At 41.5% G+C, this 20,473-nt stretch overlaps 1 protein-coding gene across 1 annotated transcript in view; it reads left to right on the top strand.

The window, feature by feature from the left end:
• Nucleotides 1-247: 247 nt before the first annotated feature.
• The window catches only part of EPAS1 (endothelial PAS domain protein 1), a 78,611-nt gene continuing 58,385 nt past the window's right edge, over nt 248-20,473 (top strand). The window contains exon 1 of the mRNA XM_085219370.1: nt 248-639. Coding sequence (XP_085075496.1) covers nt 614-639 — 26 coding nt within the window. The 5' untranslated portion in view covers nt 248-613. The remainder of the gene's footprint in view (nt 640-20,473) is intronic.

Consider the following 20,473-nt stretch of genomic DNA (forward strand, 5'->3'; position numbering starts at 1 on the left):
CTGTCAGCCGAGGCGGGGCACGTGCGGCCGCACTTCAACCCCCCCGCGGGACGCGCAGGGAGGTAGCGGGCTAAAGCGGTCTTATTATGGGAAAGAAATAAAATAAGTTGTAAAAAGAAAAAAAGAAAAAAAAAAAAGGGGGGGAGGGGAAGAGAGGGGGGAAGGTGCGCAAGGCATCCCGGAGCCGGGCGCTCGGCTGCCCCGCGGCCGGGCGGGTGCCGGGGCCGGGGGCGGGGAGGCCGGGCGGCGGTGACGGCCCCCATTGGCGGGCGCGGCGGCGACGACAGGGCCGGGCCGGGGCCGGGGCGGAGGGGGCCGGCCCTGCCTCCGCGGCCGGCGGCGGCCCAAGGTTTAAAGTGAGAACTTTCTGCGGGCGGTGCCGAGCCGCACAGCCCGCCGCCGAGCCGCTCCCGCCCGCCGCGTCGCCGCCGCTGCCTCCCCCGGGCGGGCCGTACAATCCTCGGCAGTGTCCTGAGACTGTACGCCCGCCTCGGGGGCGACCCGGCACAGCCGGCCACGCCGACTCCGGCCGCCCGCGGAGCCCCGCGCCCCGCGTGCAGGTGCTGAGCCCGCCCCGGCCCGAGAGGCGGCGCAGGAGCCGACAGCCGCCGCTATGACAGCTGACAAGGAGAAGAAGAGGTGAGGGGCCGCGGGCGAGGTGCTCGGGCCGCTCCGTCCCTCTCGGGGCCGCGGCCGAACCCCGCGAGGACCGGGCGGGAGGGGGGGGGACGCGCCTCGGCGGCGTTTGGACACCCGCGGGCGGTCTAGACGGGAGCAGCGGGAAGGGACCCGGCCCGGCCGCCGCCCGGAGCGAAGGCGCTGTGCCCGTGGCCGTGCTGCGGGAGTTCCCGGGCAGGTGCACCTGGGAGCGCGGTCGCAGAGGCGCGTTGGCTTGCCGTCGGTTGTGGCTTCTTAAGGTGCGAGTGGACCGAAGCATCTTTGTAGCTAAACGCGCTTCGTAGCTTTTTGCCTAGAGGCGGTTGGCGCGCCAGGCGAATGTATGCAAATAGTACTAGCCTAATAAATTTCATTCAGCACGTCCCAACGGCCGCCTCGTGCTGGGCGCTCAATCAGAAAGAACCCAGTTCGTCCGCGGAGTTCCTCGTGTGCCGAGCGTTTGCTAGAGGGTCGGCGGTGCGAGCAGCGAGCCCGCAGCGGGCAGTGCTCAGTGCGGGCCGGGGGCTGGGGCAGGCCGGCCGTCTCCCTTTTGCTTCAATGAACTATTCTGTGGAGAAGTAACAGCGACTTAGTACGCTTCTGTAGTCGCTTCAGAACGTTTTCCCCGCTGATTCTCGAGGCTGAACATCAAAATAAAGTGCCAGTTTACCAGGATGAGCACTAAGCGAGTGAATAAACCTCAGACGGGGTGTTTATTCAGCCTGTTTTCTACAACAGGCAGTCACAAGGCTGCTTCTATTATAGGCTCAGGTTGCGCTTCTGTTCTGACTATAGGTTGTGTTCATAAAAGATGTGATTTGCCAAGTAAGAATTTTATCTCGTTATTTGTCATGTGTGCCTTCCAGCTGATGATGCACTAAACGCTAATTTGGGTTTGTAGAAAGGCTGCTTTTTTATTGAGTCACTCTGTGATCGTGGAATAGGGGAGCGATCGTCGTACATCCCATATGTTTCCCATGCAGCCCATCTCCGTTTCTCAAACTCGAATGGTTTACAGTTAGCAAGTTATCTTCGTTGTGATTTGTTCTGGGCTTCAGACTTCTGTGCAGAGCCTAAAACGTGGGTGCATTGTGTGTCCTCACTTGTCAGAGAGAGCAAACAATTGCAGTACGGTAAGGTGTGCTTTTAAAAAACGTGCTATAGAAGTTTATAGGAGTTAGAAGAATGAAGCAGCAGAGTATTCTCAATACACACGCTCCCTGCCTTCATTGCATTGCCTCTTTTCACGAGAAACTCTTAATCTCTTTGGGTTTAGCATTCAAACATAGTCAGGGGGTGAGTGCTACTTGAGGTTGCAGCGCAGCACACTGAAATGCTCCTAAGGTACAATGTAGAAACTTCATCGAGCTGGAAACCAAGCGTTTGATTGCTAATCTCTGCTCTGTCCCCGATTTTCCGTAAATGTTGTGACATTCCAGTGACAGCTTTCTGTCTCTCTCCGAAGTAGGCTAGCTGTTGTTATCTGGCTCGTGGGATTGTTGTGTAAATTGGTGTTTGTGAAAGAACTGTGAGCGTATCACATGAGTGATTTAAGATACCGTGCCTGTGTCTCTCTGTCTGTCCAAATATGTACCTCAGCCTGTAGGAAAAACCGCACTCTCTAGCATATTGAAGCAAGAGACACATTTTTCTTAATTTTTTACGATGGTGGAATAGATTTATTGCCTTGAGTTCAACAGTTGTGCTTTTCGCTCAATTTCTATCCAGATATACAGCTGGGAACCCTAACCTGACTGGCTAATGGTACTTATAAATCGATTTCAGGGAAAAAAAGGTGGTGGTGGTAATCTGGTTTACCGGATTTACAGGCAACTCTGGCACATATGTTTAGAAGAGCAGTACTCTTGCTGTTAAACAGATGCTCTGTGGAAGATAATCTTTGATTCTTTTAATGGGCCATTTAAGTTGAAGAGCATCCTCAGGTTCTCATTTGGAGCTTTGTCTGTCAATGAGAAAGAGCAGTTGCTTTCCCTCGAACGAGCGCTGTCGCGCATTTAACGATACCGTGGTTGTTTCTTACCTTTAAAACTAGTTGAGATTAACACGGTTATTATTTTTAACTTCACAAAGAATTCATTATCTACGCTGTCTTAAATACCAAATATAGGAACTTGATGAAGTGTAAAAATCAATTTGATTAAACAATCAAAGGTGGGGAAGGAAAAGGGAAGAAAAAAAAAACCAAACAAATCTGTATTTATGAATTATTTTGCAGCACAGTGAGTAAGCACAATTAGTAAATTAGTCTCAATTTAATCGAGACAGTTTTTAAGAATATCTTGGTATAATTTTAAATTATTCACTCATCATATGTTCCCATAAATTTAATTTGAGGGACGTTATTATTTTGTTAGGATTGGATGGTTTGTTAAACTGACTGTTCTGGACAGATAGCAGTATATGTTTGAGAAGAGTTTGAGACCAGTCTCAGGACTGATCTGGTACCACCGAGTAGAATAGATAATTTGCTATGGACTTTGCAACTGTGTTGTCTGGGGCTTCTTGTGTTTTTCTAGTAGTATGAGAAATAAACCAATTTTGCATCTTGTGGAGGTACTGTAATAAAGGTTCTCACATAATAACAAATTTGTGTTTTGGACCTGAAGCTCAAAAGGAGTCTGTATTGTGACCCAAAGGATGTAATATTGTGTAAACCTGTTTAACTTCTTCATTTCCAGTGAGTGACAAATGAGATTTCTCCCATCATCGGCTAAATGTTGCTTTCAATTCCGCTTTCACATTTGGCTTTATTAGATCTTGAGGCCCTCTGACAGACAACTTGTGCCTCAGTTTCCACTCATCTTTACTTCAAGAGAGTGAGTCTGCCAAGCTGAAATCACTCTTGGCTGTTCCTCCCAAGGATGAGGAAATGGTCCTGACACCCTGTGCTCCAGAGCTCAGGTAGCTGCTTGCTTTTACTGGATGAATTTGGATGCCGGGAAATGTGAAAGTTTGGATGGGCCAAGGTGTTAAAACTGCAGCTTTCAGGAAATGTACTGTCTCAGTTTTATAGCACCCAGTATGCTTTCTATTTTAAGGTAGGTCGGGATTGTCAGATACACTGTATCTTGTTAATCTGTTATGCTATGATGACGATGGATTAGATCATCTACTTCCCAGTATGGATTCTTCCTTATATTCTTGTAAATCTCACTGTATTTACTTCAAGATGGAGCTTTGAACACTTTTCTTAGCAGACTATTGCAGAGATGACTCAACTGTATAAAAAAAAAAAAAAAAAGAAACCCAACGTCACATTTTGTGATTACTAAGCATTTCCCCATGCGTAGCCCTTGCATTTAATTTACTCCTGATTGCTTCTGTGCTAACAGCTGCCCTACAACTTCTCTAACTGAAGTTATCAAAAGGAGATGTAATCTCCTAAGTTCCCGATGAGCAATCTGTTTGTTGGATTTTAACAACATGACGTCTGCATTTATGCCTCAGCACCAAAAAGGCAGGCACTTCAGCTTGCACAGGTCATCTTGAATGACTGGCCAGTTCAACTGTGGAGTGACTGGACTTACGCTGCTGTGTTGCAGTGGGACCAACAGACTCTGCTTTCTGATCCACATCACTTCTGTACATTGTACTGTTCTATAATGTTCTGCATTGTGGATTACCTTTGGAAGCTGGAACTGTTTGCAGCTGGTGTATTCTCTGTCTGTAGCCCAGTTACCAGCTGGAGGGATCCAGCAATTTCTCTTTCTCGTTCTAATTCAAAACAAATCAATTTTAAGTTCCCTTTGGAAGGAGGTTAAATGGTGAGTAATAGACACCTGAGCTGGAGGCTATTGCTGTAGGCTTGCTATGGCAATTATAAATTCCTGAGAAGAGATTTATATTGAAAAGTAATAAAGCCCTATTGGCAATGACATTGCCACTGCTTTGAGAAGTCTTGAGTGTGACATCTGATTTTTATCCTTCTGATTTCTGCATTCACCGCCCTTGCTGTATTTCTACAGATGTTTTTCTACGAGAGGGCAGCCCAAGGGCTAAATGAGGAACGCTAGGCTACAGGTGTGGACACCTGCTTCTGTCTGCAATGGCAGACAGCACAGGTTGTGCTGAACTCTGACTTGGCTTCCTGCTCTTCTTGGAAAGCTCAGCTTCAGCTGCCCAGCTCCTGGAGCTTCCATCCATGGAGTTGAAGCGTTTGAGCTTAATGAGGACTGAATGGCATTCACTGTGAGCATGGTGTGCAGTGTGAATGCTTCCTGGTGTGTGCAGCCCTCCCGAAGATGTCTGGACTCCTCAGGATTTGTATTTTGCTCTTATGCATCGGGATGGTTTTCCGTGTGTAGCATGTACCTTGAGAATAAGTTAGCAGTCTATGCTTCACGTCCTGTTGTTGGTTGTTTTCCCTATTTGGACCATGGGAAATATATTTCATGTTGGTGTAATTTGCAAATAGAAATTTGAAGATTATGCTGTTGGTTTAAGAGTTTCATCAAGAGTATTAAAAATTGAACTCTCTGTCTTTCTATGGTGTATCTTACAATGATGTAAAACTCATAAAACTCTTCAGTATTTTTGTTTCTGGGTCATATGTAAGGTATGTTATACATATGCTGTTTGGTGTAGTAGGGATAGAAAGCTTAAGTTACTTAACTGCTATACAAAACTCGATCTATCTGCAGGCAAGTGTAAAATCACGTTCTCTTGAAGTTGACTGTCACATCTGCAAGAGTTTTGTGAATATTTTTGTTGATGATTCTGCATTCTAAGAACTGTTTGCTATCATGGAAGCAGTCTTGACAGCCAGTGGTGGCAACAGAACATGGAATTCTTGTTATCTAGGGGGGAAAAAAAAAAAAACAAAACTGGTTTGCAAAGAAGAGGCTTTAGTATAAACAATAATCATAGAATCATAGAATGGATTAAGTTCAAATCCATATGTTTCTAATTTAGAAGTGAGGATGTGGTGCTGGAACATGTCATAGTCCAGGTAGATGATATCAGTTGTCCTTCCTTTGTCCACCGATGCTGTTACTCCATTATAGAAGGCCGCCAGACTGGTCAGGCATGATCTGACCTTGGTGAAGCCATGCTGGCTCTCTCAGATCACCTCCTCCTCTCTTATTTCAGTCACTGTCGATTTTGCCTCTCAGCTGTGGCTTTTCAGATATGATGGAGAGTGGCTTGGCAACCGCAGCATCCATTTCCTTCAGGACCCACAGACTGGAACGCATTCAGTCTCATGAAGCTGTCTCTGACTTGCTCAGCTCTTATGGTGGGGTGGGTTTTGCTCCCTTGACCTCCTTGTAGAGATTCAGGGACATGAAAGACGTTCTGACATTGTGTCAAATTTCAGTGTACCTTTTCCAAAAGCTCTGGTTAAACTTTCTGTGTTGTACAAAGATAACTTACTGTGTGAAGAGCTAAGTACTCTATTGAGATTTATTAAGTTAAATCTGTTACACCACTTGAGCAATGATACAGAAACGTACACTTTAGTTTCAATTGGAAAAAGCATTAAAGTAGGCAAATAAATTGTGATAGAAGAGATTGAATTTTAAAATAATTTGAATGTATGGAATGGTTTTATTTCTCTAAAGCTAATTGTAAAGCAGTTATGCTCTTCTGTTAGTTACACCAATATGCACAGTTCTATGTATATACATCTTATCAGTTATAAATAATTTTACTCGTAGTGCCTGCCATAGTGTAGACAGAATCTTTCTCTTAAATTAGACAGAAGTATGGTTATTGTGCAGCTGGTACTTTTAATTCTCATTTGTCAGTCTTGTGCTCCATTTGCTTGAAAGGCAATATAACAGTTATCTGCTCAGTGTTAAATCTTGACTGCATATATAGGCGAAAATAACTTCCTTCTTGGATTTACAGGGCTACTTTTCATGGGGACTCTTTCTGAAGTAGGTAAAATAGGAAACTTCATTTTACTGTGCCTTTGGAAAGTAGTTTAATGAAGCTGAGTAAGCCAATTGGCTGATAAATAAGTAATGTTCCAAAGTAACTCTCATTTAATTATGCTTTTTACTTCTTGAGCTCAAATCTAATTGTGATTTTGGTTCTTTCTTTGTGACTTCATTTAGCTCTAGAAAATGTAGCTGAAACTAAACCTACCGTAATATATTTTGATTAAATGCACATATTTAGGTCTTAGAACAGTTAGACTTGTAATTTAGTTTACTTAACTGTTATTACAAGGATTTTGGAGTAGGATAAAATATCCATTATGCTCCTCTGTCCATTGCATTACATGACACAGCAAATATATTCAATATTCTATTCTATAGAAACTCACCAAATGTTTTGCCAGGCAAGAAGCAAAGTTGCTTTAGCTGAATTTTTATGTCTGATCTTCAATCAAAGAGATGCCCTGATCTTGACCCCTCCTCTGTGCACGAATATATGGAATCAGCAGTTTTCTTTGATTAGAATGTTTAGGGTGTTGCCTCCAAAAAGATTGTCTAAAAAATTCCGAAAACTTACAAATGCTTTATGTTAGCCTGTGGGTGTGCGATTAATACTGGCTTATTTTTGCAGCTTTATGAATAAGCTCTGTACATCTGTGCAGAAGGAAAAAAGACTTTCTTATTTTGTTTCTGCTTCCAAGTGGGACCAAAACAGGGTAGTAGAGATCCTTAGCATTTCTCTCTTTCATTCCTAAAACAAATATGTTGAAATGTGCCCCTCTAGTTTTTTTATCCTGCTGTGTATATGCTGTGTAGCGATCTGCTTTCAAGCAAATAAACATTTATTAGCATCTATTTTAAATGTCAAGTACTTATCATATCTCTGTAGAACCAAACTGACTGTTTCATAATGATCCCAACAATTTATTGGTGTTTCAAACAAGCTGCAGGAAATGCATATCTAGAAATATATCTTGTCCATGCCTCTCCCCCCAAATCTTGAGGCTCATCCCTCAATTTCAGTGGTGACCCACACAAATTTCAAACCTGGCCAGAATACGCAAAGGCTGCAAAGTAGACACAACCCAGCTGTGACGGTTTATGAGGCATATAGCTGGGATATTTGTTTGTTTGTTTTCATACTATATTGTCAGTAAGCTTAAGGGTTAGTGCCCCACCAAGATCTTACGATAACTTGCAGCAACTAATGTGTCTTCTCAGCTTTTTTTTTTTTTTTTTTTTTTTCCAGCTAGCAGTAATGGAGATTAAGTCACCCACTGTTTCTCTATGAAAGTAGAACTTATTTTACAGTTGTGGTGGAACAAAGGTGAATTTTAAGAGTGATGAGTTCAGCACAAGTATTTGCTTCTGAACTTCAGATCTGCAAGATAAAGGACAACTTCAAATACATGATGGGAAGAAGATGCTATTTCTTATTGATCTGGGCTGGTGTGAAACCTCCCTTAAATTACTTTGGATTCAGAAAATAGTTTCTACTGCACTTTTTTGTTAGTGTAACTCTAGCTCTTCCTTGCTGAAGGAGGCTGCTCTGTTGGCCATCACACCCTGTGAGTTAGGTGTTCTTGACCTGCCACTCAGTATGCCCATGACCCATTTAGGATGTCTTTTGATCTTGGCAAGGGTCCTCCCCAGGAATGAAGGGCCACAGCATGCTGGTTGGGGGAGGGGGGAGCTTAGGGGGATGGTACTGGCATGGCTGTCACACATCTGACTCTGGTTTTGTATCCATCTTGGGGTGCAGGATGAACCCCATTGGTATCTCATTTATCTTGTCTATTACTGAACTGCTCCAGTGGGTCACCCTACTGCTGCTTCTACAGAAAAGCCAACAGTACTATGTGCCAGAGTACCTTCTGCTGTCTGCCTCAGATTTTTTTTAATTTTTTCTTTAAAAAAAATTGCTTTCTCCCTGTTGCTTTCTTCCCCTTCTCTGCAGTTCCAACAAGATAGAAAGCTCAAGAAGCAGTGCAGCATCCCTTTACATCTGGATGTGAATCAATGCCACGTGGTCAAGTATTTTTACAAAATTTTACAATATTTTAGAATTAGAGTATGTGCAGGCTGACTTTTTTTTTTTCCCTCTTTTGTTTATTTGTTTGTTTTGGGAAATTGTATTATTTAATGAGAGGCTAAAAATAGTCACAGTATGGGGAGGTGTGCGTGTTTTTTTATTATTATAATTTTTCTATTTTAAAACTGAGCAGCTCTCTTGTATGGATGAATCATGTGGGTGTAACGTTCAGCACTTGATAACAAGCAGTCTGGAGGTATATGTGCAATAAGATTACCAGGATCATTTAGAAAATATTTGAAACAGCTGAAACATGAACTTAATCTACTGTAAATGTTTGCTACTTGTATTATAGTATATCAAAATGCGTTAGTCAGAGTTAGGTAAATGAAGGCAAAAACACAATATGCAAGTTTCTAAAAATGGGTTACTCAAAACTAGAAAAGCTGTAGATATACTTGATGGAGCTGTGCACTTTTTTAAGACTCAAGCTTGCTGTAAAATATTTTCTTGGAAAATAACCATCCAAGGAGGAAGTGAGAGCTCATATTAGACTAAAATAAAGAGATGGGATTGAGAAATTGTTAAAACATTTGTAAAATGCTGAAACACTTTACCTTTCACTTCACTTTAATGAGGTGTCTAAATTCCTGTGTTGCACTATATTGGTCATCTAAAACTGGACTATTTAAATTTAGTCTGAATGAGACATAGGTATTGTTCAACCTCTTTATAGTAAAAGATATTTTTCTGGTATTAGACTTGATTTCTTTGTTTATAAGATTATTTTTATTTCTTTCTATTGAAAGCCATGGTAGACATGCATTAATTTGTTTTGGTGGCTTGACCTGAATCAAGTTCCTGTCTTCCTTTCAGCAAGACTTTTTAAGTCTGTCTGCTATACCAAAATACTAGAATGGTCCCTTCTAGGCTACTGATGGAGCCTTTGTCACTCGAGGCTTTGAACTCAGAACAGGCCCAGTCCATCAAAACTGGCAGTTGCTCAAACAAGCTACTGGGTCCAATGAAAATATTCAGCTGTCTTTGATTTAAGCAGGAAGAATGACTTGTAGATGACAAATGCCTTCTCTAGCTTTTGTTATGGGAACAGCTTTTTGAAAACAGTAGTATGGTGGAAAACACAGCAGTAAAGGTACACCCCCACACTCCAGCCTACATCAGCAATTCATGATGTTACAAATAGTAAAGTCAAAATATGTAAGAGATGGGGAAAAAAAGAAAAAAAAAAAAACAACCGAAACCCATGTTGCTGACTTTCTAACTCAGTTGTTCTCAAAGGACTGATATTTTAGAGTCATGCTCTTGAAAACCTGCCTACATATGGTGAGAGATAGAAATGTTTGTCTTTCCCATGAAAGCTGTTGCTTTCAGTAACAAATGCAATAGTATCTTGAAATGCACTGATCCTAGTAGGTGACATCCACCTCTGCTCTTGCACATGTTTTCTGTGGGCAGTCAGGTTCCGAGTCCCTTAATGTGTAATGTCTTATATGCAGAAGGTGATTTGCTGAATTGCTGCCTTTTAAGAATCCAGTGCAATGACCTAAATTTGTTGCATGAAATCTTATTTCCTTGAAAGGGGAAGTTTTTTGGTAATTTGTAGTGCCAGAGGCCTTATTCACTTCTCAAAACCTTAGTACCTGAAAAAAAAAAAATCCATTAGGGACTGAAAAATTTGATGCAGGTCATCTCAAAGTTCAAAATTTACTATATAGTGTTTTTCCTTTAAAACCCGTTTGTAAGATGCAAATACCGGTTAGATAATGAGCTGAACACAGCACCGAGTCGCGTGGTTATGAAGGACTTTTTTTAAAGGTGGTGGAAATGTACTTAAAGAACATTCCTTGTATTTTGTTTCGATCATTAGCATATCTAAAGTCTTTAATGCCATACTTAAACTCTTGGTATTGCTGTTGTCTTCGCACTTGCATTTGTATGATAAACTACAAAGCAGACCCATTCAGCCATTGTTTTTCGGACATTGTAGCAGTTGTTGTTGGTCCTTTAGCCCTGTCTATTCACCATTGTATAACCCTCTCTGTGAGTAAATTCTTGGTGCTATTGGCTACTTGTTGTCACAATGCTTCAAAGGTCTGTGTGGTGTTAGCAAACACTAGGGAAAAAAACCTGTCTGAATTTTTACATATTTAAATGTGGAATGTTGCTATGAATGTACCGAACTGTCGTGGACTTTGTATCTAAAACTTCTTGCAAATACCAGAATGTCTTCTGATCCTATGCGCTATTGATCCTGCTTAGTTTTTCATATGCCACTGTGATAAAATAAGATACTTGTTGGGTGATGTCAATGAAAGTATTATCAGGCTTGCATAATTATGGAGAGCATTGACTTTGAAGCCGGTATGAATTTTGCTGAGAACGAAGTTTGTTTTTTTTTGTTTGTTTGTTTATTTGTTTTTGTTTTTTACGGTATTTGGACCACGATTATATATACAAATTGTAAGAAAAAATTCTCACATTGAATGGCTCTATTGGGAGCCATCCAAGAAGGGAGCACTGCTAGTTCTAGCTGGCCGTGATTTTTCCCATTCCTTCCTAAAAAGAATCTCTATCATGAAGGAAATCTCACAAGGGACCCTGGGTTTGGAATTTACTACTTCTACTGTCTCCTCATGCTGACTGGCATTACTCTTTTCCCATTGTCCTTTCTAAGTGACTCTTGTCCTTTGGGGAATGTGTAGTGTTGAAGTTAGCCAACTTTGGCCAGCAAGATAAGAGAATTTCAGTTGCAGAGAAGGAAGCCAGTTCCTCCTTTGCTTTCCACCCTATCTGTTCAAGAAGACTGTGTCTAGTCTTTACAAAGTGCGTAACTTATAGTTTTAAAGAAAATGTGTAGACTCCTTTTCAGCAGCTAATTACTGCACTTGTGCGTGAGTGATTTGGAAGAATATTTGTTTGAGCGAACGTTGTTCTGGTTGTCTGATCCAGCTGAAGGTGGGCTGTTTATTTGCTGAAGGTGTAAGGTTATCAGTTACAGTTAATAATTTCAGTTCTACTTTTCTTTTCCTCCTGAACATGATTTAAAGGATTTGTTACTGCCATTACTAATCAGAGGGACATTTTTATGAAAATATCCTTTCTTTAAATTGTCTTAACACTGCTACTGGCTTTTGCATAACAGCAAAACTGTGTTTGCCTTCCCACTGATTCACAAGAGGGACTATCCTATTCACTTCGGCATGTGCTGACCTGAAAGTGGAATAGAAGCAAGTGCAGGTAACTTGAGGGAAACTTAATGCTGGTGTTTCGAAATGCCCATTATTTTGCGCTTAAGAAAAAACAACCCCCTCAACCCTGCTTTTGTTTGTTAACCACACGACTGGCCTGAACAAAGCCGCTGTGGAACGGGGAACCTGGGCCAAGGCACAACATAATGCACAGCTAAGCTGAACAAAATGTTTTTGTTTATTTTTATTTCTATCTCTAGATCTGCACTCAGAACTGATGAGGTTGCTGAGAGTGAATGTCACCTCTGCAGCTTCTGCTCTTGTCTTTCTCCACCAATGCTCTCTCTGAAGGCCCTGCTGCTCAACTGGAGTGGCCAGTGGATTGGTAGTGTAGCTCAGCCAGGGTGGGTGATTTCTGTCATCAGTTCTTGTTCTCCAGTCTGGAAAACTGGTGTGGTATTATATCCTTCCTTCCTTCCTTATTTATTTAGACTGTAAACTTACTGAAGTGAGAGCTTTCTATTTCCAGGCCTCATGCAATGCCATAGCTGTGTTTAGCAAGAAGCTTGTCTGATAAACCTGATTTGAAAACTCTCAAACAGGAGGTTGTCAAATGGAAGGAGCTAGGTTATCTCTCACTCTCCTAGCAATTTGCTTTCTTTACTGCACCTCTACATGTTTTCCCTCAATATACAGGTTACACCCACATGCTGACGTGTGACCTAACCCCTCATTTACGTCACCTTCTATGTGAGCCCTCCTGTCTTATGAGATCAGAGTGCAGGTCAGGAGATGGAGTTGTACAGCTCTGAACATGTCTGGCAGGTGATAACCGTCTAGATTTCTTCAGCTTTCCTCTCGATGTGGTTAGGTGAGCAACCCAACAGCATGACAAGGACAAAAGGAAAGATCCAAACATTGCACAGAAACCAGAGCTCCTCACTGACTGGGGGCTTGGCAGCACTTCAAACAGCAACTGTTTGGTCTCCATTTCTCTGATCTGAGAGCTGCAATGGAGGAGAGTAGTGCTGAACTAGAGAGTCAGCCTGGAGTGCTTGTAGATACGTAAGCACGAGCAAGCTCCTTTTGTGGGCACATGGTCTTCACTAAGGATAGTGTTCTCCTGCCTGTGCATGGCAGGCAGGCCTGGAGAAGGGAGCAGGCTCTTTCTTGAGGCTGAGGAAGAGAGTGAGAAAAGAAAAACATTTTGTACAGGCTTTTATTGGCAGCAGTGCATAGTGTATAAGCAGGCCCCTCAAAAAAGATAAAGCAAGAAGCCGCGTTATCTGTGTAGCACCACTCCTGTCTCTTTGCCTGCCAAAGCTTAGAAAAACTTCCACCCCCTCCCCACAAAGCTAAATACCATAAACAGAGCATAACACAATGCTAGTTTCTCGAAAATGAAGTCATGAACTGCAGTGACTGGTAGTTTTACTTTCTGGGCTTTATTTATTTATTTTTTTAAGGATGACAGATGGTGCTGATTGTGTGAGAAGTGACTTCTCTTCAAATCTGGGAAATACAATGAGCAGAATGCAGCAGGGAGCAAAGTCTACTTTGCAGATGGCAGTACAGGTTTCAGGAGTAACGATGGCTGATGTGGAACAGAGCTCCAGCTAAAGACAAAGCTGAATGATAAGAGTGCCTGGAGCCTGACTTGCTAAAAACTTTAAGAGCAAATCATGCCAACATGAAGTCATCATAAAGCGTTCCTTTGGAGGAAGTCAGTGTAATGAATACAGTGCAAGCATAAAATGATTTCATATTGCATTGCGTTTTGAATAAGTTACAGCCATGAAGTGAACCTACCAAGTCATTTCTGTACTAGGATGTGTGCTGCTTTCTTTGTGTTTCTTAGTTTGTATTTGTACCTTCCGTAGCAGATTGAGTACTGTGTTTTTATACCAAAACAACACCAGCTCCTGGAAGTCTGATTGTCTATGAGGGCTGTTCTGAAAGTAGTGCCTCCAGTTTTATAATGTTGGCTCATGACATTGGAGGTGGATATTGGTGGTATGGCAGTAGAGGTTGAACCTTCCCACCAATATTTCATTATGTTTTGTTACCGTGTGACAGATGGCAGCAGAGAGGCAGTCTAACAAAATGGCATTTGACATGGAAGTGCATATTAAGCAAAGGTGTGTCACTGAATTACTCTGCAAGGAAAAAACTGTACCCGCTGACATTCATTGATGCTTGCTGGACATTTATGGAAACCAAACAGTGACTGTGGAGATGAGACAGTGGTTAGAGTAGTGGTACAGCAACATGAAAGACAAGCCATGTTCTGGATGGCTGTGCAGATTTTTACCAGCACGGCATGCAGGCTCTTGTTCATCACTAGCAAAAGTGCAAAGCTAATGGTGGTGAGTATGCTGAAAAAACAGTGTTTTTTAGCTGAGAATTTGCTCTATCAAATTATAGTGCTCTTTGTATCTGTTGTAGTTTCCATGGAAATAAACAGAAGGTGTTACTTTTGGAGCAACCTATGTACGTAGAACTTCTTGCAAAACAGAGTTCAGTTCTTGTCTGAGATCTCTGCATACTACTTTGTGAAACTATGTTTGAAGAAAATAAGATAAATTGTGTAGAGTGTGAACTTTTATCCCTCTTCATGATCACTCCACTTGGCTTTTACCTCAGTGAAGTGGCGGATTAAGTAAATAACGTGGTTAAACACTCAAGAAAGTCTAAAAGTGAACTAACAATCAGATCTAACGTAGTTATTTGTGTGGGAAGTAGCTTCTGATTTTCAAAGTTACAGAAGGAAATATTTAATGTGCAAATCTATTTTAATACGTTGTGTTGAAAGTATTTAGTTTGCTCACATACCAGGAATTGTTAGAGGGCTTACAGGGAATCTCTGGAATATGAAACTACCATACCACAGGGAAAATAAAGAGATACGCAGCTAGAGATATCCTAGAATGTCCCGTACTTGAAGGAACCTACAGAGATCACAGAGTCCAACGCCTGGCTTTATGCAGCACCACCCAAAATTCAAAGCCTATGTCTGGGAGCACTCTCCAAATGCTTCTTAAGCTCCAGAAGCTTGGGGCTGTGACCCAGGTCCTGTTCCAGGGCTCAGCCACTCTCTGATGAAGAACTTTTTCCTAATCCCCAAACTGACTCTCCCCTGACGCAGTTCCATGCCATTGCGTTGGGTTCTACGTTGCCTGTAGAGAGCTGAAACATCTTCCGTTCTACCCCAAAGGCAGTAAATACTTTGTTTCTTGTAGTAGTAGGTATATTTTGGTTTGCTGTCGATGAATGTGAATTGGATACATAAAGTTCAGAGTATGATTTTTGGATTGGTGCATATTACCTTTAAATTACTTGGAAATGCAATCATCAAAAGTAATTTCAACGTAGAATTTAATTGGAATAGAAATCAGATAGTGATTAGGATTGTAGAATGGCTTGAGTTGGAATGATGATCAGTAACAAACCCTCTGCCTTGGGCAGAGTTGCAGTCTGCTAAATCAGGCTGCCCAATCTGGCCTCCAGACTGGAGCATCTCTAGCTTCTCCAGGCAACCTGTTCCAGTGCCAGATAGACTGAATAGACCAATCTTCACATCCATATATTTCTAATTTTGAGATGTGGATGTGGTATGGAACTGTGTCAGAAACCTTGCAGAAGTTCAGGTAGATGACATCAGTTACACTTCCATCAGTGCCGTCACTCCTTCATAGAAAGCCACCGAATTGGTCATCAGGCACAATCTGCATTGTGCAGATGGTGAAGCTGTGCTGACTGTCTTGCATTATCTCCTTGTCTCACTTTAATGTATATTCTCAGAGGATCTGCTCTATGGTTATCTGAGGCATAGAGGTGAGACTGCAGTTCACCATCCAGTAGTTGCCCAGATCTTCCTTTCTCCATTCCCAGCGGCAGCAACTCCAGCCAACTTCATGCTTCTAGCAAACTATGGTACAGATACCAGAGTACATCAAGAGTTTGCAGAACCGTGAGAGGCAAGATTATTCTTGCACCTTAGTTCACAGAACAATTTGTTGCCTTTGTAGAATGATTTACTGGTTTAATTCCAGTGGCGCTTCAAAATTCATGAAATACTTTCTTGAAATAGATGCCTGTAAGATACTTTCCCTCAGCATTTCTGAATATTTCAGTTTGCTTAAGCCTCACCGGTTTTGGACAAATGTGAGAATGTTTTAGTATTAACACTTGAGAGTGGAGAATATTTTATGCTGGCCAGATAAAAACCTTCAGTATGAGTTTGAATCAAGACCTGAACAGTACTTCTGGAGTTTTTTTGTTCTGTAAAGGAATTGCTGTCTTCAACTGGAGAAACTTCTGAGCATTGATAGCTTTGGGTCTGGCTGTAGTAGAAAGATCTGTTTTGGTTGGAGAGATCCAACTGTGTATGCGTTTGGTATTTGCTATCAGGTTCATGATTAATTTTGGACATTGTTATACTAAAGTAACAATGAAGCATTGTCACCAGTAACGTTTTCACTTTCCTGTGTTGCTGTGTTGCTCATTTAATTATTTTTGCAAAAGTGCTAGGATATGGGAACCTTTTCATGCCTGAAGCATGAGGAAGATGGGAATCTCATGTTAAGAATTACGTATGTTTGTCGTTCCCATAAGGGGTGGTAATGAGGAAACTTTTCAAATCAGTTCATTGCTGATGGCAATTCATATCTGCTGAAGATCTATTCTACTTCTCAGAATCTTTTCCCCCATCAAGGCAGCAGTGTACTGTTTGGGTTTTGTTTGTACTATGTGTTTGCTGGAAGGAGAGCCCTATTGTTTTTTAGGAGGTTGATTACAAACATAAAACAGATTCTCTTGAGAATGCTTTGTCTACACTCATCACAATTGGTAATTGTTTTGTGTTGTGTAATATTTTGCATGCTGCACTGCTTATTTGGAAGTATGTATGTAAATCTCAAAATGGATTTCCACATCAAACCATTGATGTTTCGAAGGTAGGTCCGAGAACGAATCATGAAAGTTCTCCAGACTCATGTATTGCTAGATGATGAATATTTGCCAGATTGAGGCTAATTTTTCCAATAGTTTTGGAGACAAAGTTCACTGCACTTGAATTGACATCTTTGTCAAATAAAACCTGGATGAGGTAGTTCTCAAAAATTAACAAACAAACAACAAACAAATGAAAAAACACCACAACAGTTTCTGCATGGAAACAGATTGAAGTAGTGTCATTGTATGAGAGGTGGGTGTCATTTTATTTGTGTCAAGTCCACTTGCTGCAATCATTCAAAAATGCCAAGGGAAGAGGAATCCAGGACCCTCACACATCCTATTCACAGGGTGTGTTCAGGTGGAGATAGGCAAAATGCATGGAAAAAGTGAAACTGGCCACACGTTTTCTTTGTAGATTGCTTATTGTAGATGAAATTATAGGGAGCTTAAGAGCAAGTGGTCTATTAGCAAAACCATGAAAACAAACCATTTGCCACTTCTAACAAACATTGGACAAAAATACACTCCAAATTTTAAAAATAAATGAAGACTTGGCGAAAAGTAAGACCTGGGTTTATCTGCATCTCATCAGGTACATGGCGTCCTGGACGGCAGCCCACTGGCAAAAACATGGGGAGTGTTATCCTTTGCAGGACTGGGAATGTTCTCTGCTGAATTTGGCGCCAATGACCGAGCTCTGCTTGTTAGCTGGAGTTCACACAGACTCCTTGCCAGGCCTGCCCAGAATACTGTCTCCTCTGACTTCCTGTGGTCTTGCATAATATTTCCTTGCTTCTTGTATAACTGTGACTCGATCTGGTCACTGCCCCATCAGACAGTTGACTTTTAAAAGGCCGGCCCTGTAAACGTGCGGGTGAGTGGCCTCTGCTTTAGGAGCTGTGACGCTGGTGGAGATGCCTGGCTGCCGGAGCTGGGGCTGTGTGGTGATGTGCCACGTCGGGGTGCAGTGAAGCTGCCTGCCTCGACCCTGGGATGAGAGAAGCACCAGCAATGCTTCAGATTGACTGCACCTTTGAAATAGGCGCCGCTGTGCCTGGTTTTTGTAGCAAATATAGGTGTTAATTAAGAAGGGGGAGATGATGACAGCATATCAGTGAAGCTAGCACGTTCTCAGAGCACAATGGAATTCTCATCATTGTTAGTCCATACTCAGTTAGGGCTTTTCTCATTCTGCCTTTTTTTTTTGTTTGTTTTTAATGCTTATGTTGTTTCTGCTGTTAATAAAGCAATGCAAATTTTATTGTTTACTGCTTATCAGCCTGGACTATTCCTATATACATTTTGGATGCGGATTTCAAAGCAATTTGTATGATGTATTTCTGCATTTATACTGGTAATACTTTTTTTTTTTTTTTTAAATGAGCTGTGTCAGTAACCCATTTTCAAAAAGGTAGTCATCTAACATGACATCTTCAGCAATCTTCTTCTAAGTGCAGCTTTCAAGCTGTTGATCCTATTCTTTAGCATAGTAACTTTGACATAGAAAAGTTCATGCTGCCTACATGTGACTTCTTGCAACACTGTGTATTAATTTGGTTAATTTTATTTTAAAATATACTTTTATCAGTTAATCCCTGTTATAAGGTCTTTTCCTAATTGGTTATGAGTGGTTTATTACTTTGTACTCTTAACATCAGAACTTCAGTGACTTTATTTTAATCTAACTGATATGGCAGTTGGAAAATTCCCAGGGTAATATAATGGCAATACTACTGACAATCCAGTATACTATTTTATAAGTTTCTGAAAGACTATTTCTGGGAGATTATATAAATATACCACATTTTTGACACTTGGATGTCTGATAAACCAGATTTATCTGAGCATTTTTCTTGCAAATGGTCAAGAAGCTTCTTTATGTGCCACTACGAAGGCGGGCTCTCACTGATGGTTTTGGGGTCTTGGCCATACAAATAGAAATTGTATTGTAGAAGTAGACCAATACTGAGTTGGTTCTGAGATTAAGGAAGAAGCCCAAGAATTTTAAAAGATGCTGGGCTGAATGTAACTTAGCCAAATGCAGGATGCGGGCCACAGTCATGAAAAGAGAGTTCCCCTCTATAGAGAAGCTGGTGAGGATAAGTTTTAGTACCTGGCAGTCTATTTCTTCTTGAGAGGTTTTGCCTCTAGTGTGTAAACCATCTGAACCATTTCAAAGGATTTCAGTAAAAATCACTATAAATGCTCTTTGATCAAAATTTAGCAGGAGTGTCTGAGAGGCTCTCCCTCTTATTTTCTGTATTTTTTTGCCTTTATTTTTCTTTGATTTAAACAGTTGCAAGTGATCGCTGTGGAGCTTTTAGGAGGGCAAATGCCCAGCACGTTCAGCAGGAGTTTTATTTGCGTAAACACTCAGGGTTGTGCACTTGTACACATGTCTAAATATGGATCACGGTCAAGTAAACAAGCATGTAGCTGTGCGCAGCAATCTGCATTCAGAGCTGGCAAACACCCTGTGTCACTCGCATGTCTGCATACATACCCACATCTGGGACGCTGTGCAGTCTGGTTATGAGGGCCACGATCACCAATCCACAGGGGCTTTGCTGCAGGGAGACAATGATAGCTATCTCGAAGGGGCAGAGGCCTCCGTCATTGGCTTTTGGAGGAATGAGATACTGCTCTCCATTGAAGGACATGTCAGGGCAGATAGGCGCTTTCAAAATGCCTGCACTTACAGATAAAGTTAGAGGGGAGCAGCTTGCCTAATGCTGGATGTTTTCAGTCCTAAAGGCCTGTCAGTCTGTGACGCATAAGATTTTGCTCCCTGTTCCTCAGGCTGAACTTCTGCAGGAGCAAGAGTGACCTTCTTATCTAAGGAAGAAGCTGCATACAGACTAACTGGAAGCATTAGAAAAATGGGGTTATGCTTGTGCTGCCAAAGAGTATTGGGACATGTCTGTGAATTGTGTCCTACAGCTGACAAAAACATCTGTAAATTTCTTTGTATATATTGTACAGAGAGGAATGTGAAGTGCTCATGACTATTTAGACACTCTTTATGTGTATTGCAGTAGATAAAGAGCAAGTGATATATACATATTTATTTAAAATGTTCTTATTATCATTTTAAATTTCTTTATGAAACTTAGCTCTAGACTGTGGTCTGTCCCCAAAGAAAGCCAAACCTGTGATGCCACTGCAAAGTATGCCATGTCTCATACAGTCTTACAGAGTGTATGCTGTCATTATGGAGCTTTGCAAATGAGATAATGACGTAGGTGCGTAATAATAATTTCCTTCTATTCCCATAAAATCTGATCTCCTTAAATACTGAAGGCCTCAAGTTTTGGAGCAGCTTCTCCTACTGTCTGAGATAGTTATGCTCTCTACTTACTGGTGGATAGATCTTAAAGGCACAAATTAGTGCACTTGTGTGTGTCTAAGTAGGCTTTAAAAGCTTGTGGTTTGAAAAAACAAGATAAAGGAAATGTAAAATTAACAGTGAAAACCAGTGAATGCTATGGTGAAGAAGTCTAGTCTTAGTCGTACTATAGAAAATAGAGATCTGAAAAGCTCTCTGTCAGATCTGCCAAATCAAGCAGAAGCAAATGGCAAATATTACTGTTGCTTATGTTGCATTGGTTCTTGTCTGCATTTTAAAAGCATTAGAGTATCCTGCAGGAGATCTGGAATCAAATTACAAAAATGCGCATTTTTGAAAAGTCAGCAAAAAAGTGTTGGAAAGAACAATGATG

Source organism: Meleagris gallopavo, chromosome 2, assembly GCF_905368555.1.
Source record: "Meleagris gallopavo chromosome 2, MGAL_WU_HG_1.1, whole genome shotgun sequence".
Taxonomy (NCBI): domain Eukaryota; kingdom Metazoa; phylum Chordata; class Aves; order Galliformes; family Phasianidae; genus Meleagris; species Meleagris gallopavo.